Below are 7,423 nucleotides of genomic sequence, written 5' to 3' on the forward strand. Positions count from 1 at the left end.
ATTAGAGACCTTGTCGCTGTCCAAAACGACTTTCTTTTCAAGTATGAAGAGACTATGTCTTGAAAAATATAGTTTTGGATGTGATCAAAGTCAGACTATTTTAAATTTATCTTATCTTAAAGTATTGTTAATATATATAATATAAAAATATATTTTATGATGAATCAAATGATATTTTTAGGATGATAAATATTAGCATATTTTTAATTTGGTTAAACTTCAAAATGTTGAACTTAGCACTGATGAAGGGAATGCTTTTTTTTTGGTTCCTTCAGGAAAAAAAAGTTACTTTTTGTTTGGTCACAGAAAAGTGTTAGTTTCTAGCTAGTCCGTGTGACCAAGCAATGCAATCAGCTGCTCGATGGCAAGATCGATATATGACGGGTAACAAAGTCACGTGTTAGTTAGGCGTAGTCATGTGTAGTGTAGGTACGTATATGGTATAGTAGACACGGCCACGTGGATGCATGACTCGTGTAAGAAAGCACACGCGACTTCTGTAGCACTGCACGTTCCTGTACATGGCTATTCTTGGCTTACACAGAAAACATCATAATAATAATATGATTTACCAAAAAACAAACCAAGGGCTAAAGCATAAAGAGCAACAAAGACTTCTTTTTTAAATTTATTAAGAGCAACACATACTAATCCACAAAGATACAAAATTTGTATAACCAACATATGGGTTTCCACATGTTGCAAGCTCATCCTAACAGTGAGTGGACGGTTTTTCCTGCTGGGAATTGCATCGATTGGCGCCGTTTGCCGGCCCGCTACCGATTCGCCTGGGTTTGGCCATGGAGGCCTGCAATGTGACTTGTTGGAGATATCGTGGCTCGGGAGCACAGACTGAAACTCTGAAAGACATAGGAAATCCCTCCCTAGCTAATGCTATATACCTCCATTGGGGACTGGTACTAATAACCAAATATAATGGTTGGATGAGATCATTTGTTTTCTAATAATAACAGTAATAATTTGTTCTTAAAAAAAAGCAGCAGAATTCTGCCATAAGTACAAAGAAAGAGCTCTATAATACCCCAGACCCAATGTTGACCAAAATGAATATAGTGGAACTAGTACTAACTGGCAATATGCGAATAAACATGTCACGCAGGAAAAACAAACTCAGCTTTCCAGACTCCAGCTCGATTCTACATGTAAACAAATCAAGAGTGACACCTGCATAGCATCTACAGTACCACATAAAAACGGCACCAGGTAAATTCCATTCCAGCGCTCAAGAACAACCAACACAAACGCACAAAGACAAATTAGGCTTACTGGGTGGTGGTTATTATTGCGAACGAAATATTTACTCAAGGCTGAAAACCATAGCAGTTAATCCTCAGAAACTTGGCCTAAGAGTCAAGAAATGAGTCGAGGATCAGCTGACTGCTGACCCAAAGTTCTGACCCAAGTTGGCACATACTACAAAGAAAGGAAGCCATTCCACAGATATAGCTTCAAATGACAATAACGGAAAGTCCTAGTTTAGAGCAAACTTGGATCTGTCACCGTGCAATGTAGCCACTGTAACACCCTGCAGAGAGAACAGTATCTGTTAAAGAAAACGCTGCTATCATGGAATGAAACGGAACAGGGAGCATTGTCTTGATGATGTGTAATTTAAAGCGCGATTGTACAGGAAAAACTCTCTTACCTCAGGTCAAGGATCAGCACTGCAATATTTACAGGGTGTCCAGTGGCCACAAAGCTTGTTACCTACCTACAAGGACACTAGATGAGGCTACTAGCATGCAAAACAATATTGTGATTGAGAAAGGGAGGGGGTTCACCTTCTATACAGCGCTTTGATATCCTGGCGGATTGCTTTAGTGTCCAATAGTTCGTCCCCAGAGTCATCAATATCAACTTGACCAAGCTTGAAGTCTTCCGTAGTACAGTGCTCACTCCATTCGAACCACAGCTTCGGTATGACTTCTTTCTTGAATGCTGTCTCATGGACCTTTTCCTCATCAGAATCGGCAGCTACAAGCCTGTATACAAATACTTTCTTCTGCTGTCCAGGCCTGAATGCACGCCCAATCGCTTGACGGGTAACAGATGGGTTCAGGTGTACATCCAGAATGACAACTCTCGATGCACCAACGAGGGAGATGCCCTCTCCACATGCTTTGATAGAACCAAACAGAACTTTTGCATCAGCAGAGTTGTTAAAATGGTCCACTGCAACTTCTCTGTCTTCTTGACTAGTATCACCAGAGATCATAAAAATCTCTTTCCCCACATGCCAGCCCTTCATCTTAACCAGCAGCCTTTCAAAAAATTTCATGGGAAGGATATACTGACTGAAAGCAAGTACTTTCTCTCCTGCAGAATTAGCAAGTGACAGGATATTCATGAAAAAATTGGCCTTCACACCATCTTTCACATTGATAGAATCCAGCAGACTATCAACTAAATCATCTCTCAAGGTGTTAGCCCTGTTCTCAGCATTAACCTCTGAAAGTTGTGAAAGACAAGGATGAATGTACAGTGCAGTCCCTACTGCACTTCTTTTGAACCTGTCATGTGATTCTAACTTGTTGCGAATAATGTCTTTCTGCTTGGGTGTGAGCTTCAAAAACACACTGAAGTCTACTAAGCCAGGCAGTTCATCTAAGATATCACCCTTGTAATAGTGAAGCACATCCTTTGTTAGTTCTCTAAGGCCTCTAATAACATGTGCTTTTCTCTTGAAGTTTTCATCATTCAACAAGGTCCCTTCAACTGCCTCAGTGAATGCGCTATCAGCAAACCCTTTTGAACCTCTACCAGATATTTCGACTTGACTCATTATACGTCTGGCAATAGGGCGGGATGATTCCATTCTGAGAAACTTTGGGCGAACAAGATTCAAGATATTGAAGACTTCCTCAACGTGGTTCTGGAAAAGAGTACCTGAAAGAACCACTTTGCGTGGTGTTTCCACTCTATTTAGCGATTCTAGTACATCAGTCTCCCGATTCCTAGGTGTATGACCCTCGTCAAGTATCAGAAGGTTGGGAACCTTAAGCAGCCTGTCCCGACATGCAGCTGTGACGTTGCTGCCCCCATCATCAGTGACGATTGTGGCGAACTGCTTGTATCCAAGAAACAGTATACTCATCTTGTCCTCCCAAGATTTGAGGATTTGCAACTGTTCTACTCTTTTTTCAGCCTTAACAGAGTAGAAATCATACAATGGTATATCCTGCACTTGCCATCTTTGAATTTCTTTCTTCCATGTACCTAGTATCCCTTTGGGCAGCACAACAAGGGGCCTTGCAGATGGATACCTTGCCATGAAGCTCTGAATGAAGCTTATAAGCATAAATGTTTTCCCTGAACCTGGGGCATGAGCAAGAATGCAACCTCCAGGCTTGTCTCCAATCAAATTCTTAACCAAAAAGTTGAAACCTTCCAACTGATGCGGTTTCATTGTCTGAGCATGTCTAGGATGAATAGCAACATCTGCGATTATGAAATCTTCAGACAGTTTAACAGTGCCACAGTCTATCTCATCAGCATCCTTTGAATGTCCTCCATAGGAATTTGTTTTTCTCCTTGAAGCCTGAAAAAAAAAAGAAAATAGTCATGAAAATCACTCGCTTTCTCCAATTCTATTCAGACTTTACACACATGAAGTTTGAACTTCATGATTATAATATAAAATTGAAGTTACTTTATGAAGTTCCCAAACAGTTGCTCCTGAACCAATACTAGCATCTTGTATATTATATGACAACTCATGTACATCTTGACAATAAAACCATAATATCGACGAGACAGCCACTATATCATACACAGTAACAACCATTACCCAAACAGGGTAAAATATCCCCGATTGTTAAATAGTAAACAGCAATAAGACAGATCAAAGAGATAATAGCAACACACCCCCTTAATTTAGCAAGTTATTCAGGGGAGAAAAATAAAAAACACAAGCCCTCCTGTAGTCTCAGGCTTCCAGCAAAATGCCCTAATTTCAAGGTTAATCTGCAAGCAAACATTTATTTAAAAAACTATAAAAAATACAGTTTTATTAGAGTTTAATCCCAATAGTTTTCTATTGCTTGATATTAGTTGGCATTGCCGACGATAATGGTTTTGATATTCTCGATAGATTATATTCACAAGCTATCCATGTGCATACAAGGTGAGGATAATCAAATTATCAAGCCAGACTATAGAACTTGTGCATATCAAGTAGAATAGGAAGATAAGCTAACAAAGTGTTCAAAAGTTAAAACTGTAAAGAATATGTGGAAGGACTAATGTGAACGAGTATGGAACTAGTGCATATCACGTGAAATAAGCAGATAGGCTAACAGCACAGGTGTTCCAAAAATTGAAACTATAAGGTGCAAGAAGCAGAACTAATAAAGAATTAAAATTATCTACCAGACATTTCACCAAAAAAAGAACACCCCAACTTGGTGACAGTGCTTAGAATTTTCACACGGCAAAAACTACATGCATGCATAAAAAAACTTTACTGCAAAATGAACTAGAGCTGGAAAAGCCTCATATATCTTAAACAAATTACAAACCTTTTTCCACTGATAATCAATTATTGAATCAGCTCTTCTCACAATCATACCACACACACGGCACACATGGCCCAAATCTTCATGAATCCGAATGTCATGATTGCAGTCGATGTCCTCCATATTTCCATTATCTTCCTTTTCATTTGCCGCCTCATCAACTTCGTCAAGCTGGACCAATAAATATAACCAAATCACAGACAGTACAAACTGGTGACCAACAATTGAACTGAACAGTAAGGAATGCATTTTTTAACACTTTAGCTATGAATCTCAGTGCATTATTTAAACACTAAGCTCTTGTATAACGAGATACCCCGTTTTCTTGGGAATTATCATTTCACAATACAAGTCCCAATTGTAATCAAGGTGTAATTGTTATGGTCATCCATGAAAATTACCAAAACACCAAAACCACAAAGTTATTGGGATCTTTTGTTTACTTGCAGTTACACATGGTTGACTTGACCATACAATGAAAAAGAGTGTATTTCTTGCCAGCAAGCAGGCAAAATATAATGTATTAGCAAGAAAATGCTCCATAGAGATCAGTGTTCAGTCTTCAAAAAAAGATGATACAACATGTACTAACAAGCAGAACTAGCAGTATAAACCAAATTATGTGGTTGACACTCATACCTTTGTGCTTTCAACAGCCAATGCAAAATCTTTCCAATAATCCTCAAGACCATCACTTTCATTTTTACATTTCTCCTCTTCCTCTATAGCCATGTCAGGTTCAGGTTCAGGTTCTGGTGATTTAGCAGGTTGTTGTAAATCCAATGACAAATCAGCTGCTGCTAGACCTGTGTCACTTTTTCTTCTTTGTTTAGGGACAAATGAGTCGAGCATCAGCAAACTGAGATCTGATCTCTTTCGCTTTTTCTCCGTAGGAAGTGAAAGGAACATTTGTGTTTCTGCTCTCTTCTCTGCTATGCTAGCAGCCTAGAATGAGAAACACGAGTTAAGAGTTGGAATACAGAGTCTTTCATCATGGTACACATATAGTAGAATAATCACAACAACAAAGATTTATAGAACTTAATATTAGTTTTTTTTTCTCGAACACGTAAGAGAGCTGCACATCATTAAATTAAGAAGTAAAAAAGATAATATTAGTTTAACAAACTGGAATTGGAAGGTCATACCACAAGATCTTGCATTCGCTGCTCCTCAGGCCTTTTCTGCAACACAACTCTCTCAAACTGAATAGATGGTTGCCAACTGGTTTGCAAAGGAAACTGACTCACTAAAGCAGAACCTTGACCATATGGAACAATCTGCGAAACAGAACCTTGACCATATGGAACAATCGGAGCAGCAGAACCTTGACCATATGGAACAATCTGCGTGTTCTTGTCTCCATAGGCATGCATAGTTTCAAATGCTTGTCTCTTACTAGACACCATTTTTTCTGTGATATTACCAGCCACTTCAGATGTTCGGAGATCTTTGTTCACCCCAGATGCCAACTTATTGTATTCTGAACCGTTTCCATCCTCATCATCTGAATCAAGAACTATTATGTCACCCTTTTCCTTTAGTTCAGTTGGGTCCAGGATTTTGCCAGATAGCGCAGAATGTCCAGAGGCAGCTTCCAGACCAGCAAGGAAGTTGACCAATTGAAGCTTGCGGTGACGAATGTTGTCCCAATCCTTCTTCATACTACCAAATACCAAACTGGGGCTCCTATTTGCATCAGGAAGTGCATGACCACCGGAATACATTGCAGCTACGGGTGTATACACACTGCCACTGTGCTCAGAAAGTTTCCTCTGCCTGCTGTAATATATGGCTACAAACACAGAAAGTTGGTTACATATCAGTATCACAGGAGTGAGTATGTGTTTTCCCATACACACAAACACACACACAATAGGGGATATCTGCAGGGCCGAACAGGTTGTAGAATCAATCGATCTACGCTTCTGCATTTGCCAAAGGTCCACGATCTAGACCCCCCCCCCCAAAAAAAAAAAAAAATCGAACACATATTGGTACTGATCAGCATCGTGCTAAACGGCTTATTGGCATACAGAAAGAGATGGAATATTTTTAAAAAAAAAACTATGCACCCACAACGGCATATCTGCAGGGCCGAACAGGTTGTAGAAGAAACAGAGATGCGAAACGGGTTCTCCCTCGCGCGACTCGGTGGCTTTTGAGCCAGGGTTTTTGTAAAATCAGGTACTCCCGAGACAAAAAACCTCAAACCAATCGATCCACGCTTCTGCATTTGCCAAAGCTCTAACATCCAGAGAAAAAACCGAACACATATTGGGACTGATCAACATCGGGGGTAAACAAACATACCATCCCGTCCTCCTCCCGGAGACTGAGACATCCTGAGTTGACGCGCCTCGCTTGCCAGCGTCTTGCGGTTCCCGTCCTCCGCCCTCCCGGTGACCCGGCGCCCCCCGCGTGGTCTGCGGCTCTCAACTCCCCACTCTCCCAGTGATGCGGGGGCCCCGACGCGACGCGACGGTCGACGCCGGCACAAGGGCGGGTTCCGGGGGAGCCGCTCAGATGTGGCGCGGGCGCACCGCCGGGCTGCAGTAGTGGCTACCCCGCACCCGCCATGGCGCTTAGTTAGGGTTTAATCGAATCGAGGATTGGGGATTTTAGGACGAAAATGACGAGGGAGGAGACACAGCAGAAGCAGAGAGAGTGGGAGCATCTGCAGAGAAAGAAAAATAATAATAATAATAATAATAATAATAATAATATAATAATAAATGGCAAGGTGAGGAGAGAGAGAGAGAGCGCGCAGACCTCGTGACGCGTGCGCGCATCAGGTGAAGGGACAACAAGGTGCCATCTGGGCCGAAGAATCTGGGCCGGATCCGAGCGAATCAGGCCCAGTCAGCACGGGACCGGGCTGGTTTGGA

At 41.3% G+C, this 7,423-nt stretch overlaps 1 protein-coding gene across 2 annotated transcripts; it reads right to left on the bottom strand.

Annotated features, from left to right (window-relative positions):
- On the bottom strand, positions 1,077-7,213 carry LOC8076538 (protein CHROMATIN REMODELING 35). Of its 2 annotated transcripts, none has more exons than XM_021464862.1 (7): positions 6,849-7,213; positions 5,684-6,330; positions 5,175-5,480; positions 4,539-4,706; positions 1,803-3,559; positions 1,667-1,728; positions 1,077-1,546 (listed from the first exon to the last, which is right to left on the bottom strand). In XM_021464862.1, the coding sequence occupies exons 1-6, from the start codon at positions 6,877-6,879 to the stop codon at positions 1,725-1,727; spliced, it is 2,913 nt and encodes a 970-aa protein (XP_021320537.1). In that variant the 5' UTR covers positions 6,880-7,213; the 3' UTR covers positions 1,077-1,546; positions 1,667-1,724. The 2 variants fall into 2 exon arrangements, with proteins under 2 accessions (XP_021320537.1, XP_002445019.2); XM_002444974.2 differs by having other exon boundaries at positions 1,667-1,732.

This window comes from Sorghum bicolor, chromosome 7 (genome assembly GCF_000003195.3).
Source record: "Sorghum bicolor cultivar BTx623 chromosome 7, Sorghum_bicolor_NCBIv3, whole genome shotgun sequence".
Taxonomy (NCBI): domain Eukaryota; kingdom Viridiplantae; phylum Streptophyta; class Magnoliopsida; order Poales; family Poaceae; genus Sorghum; species Sorghum bicolor.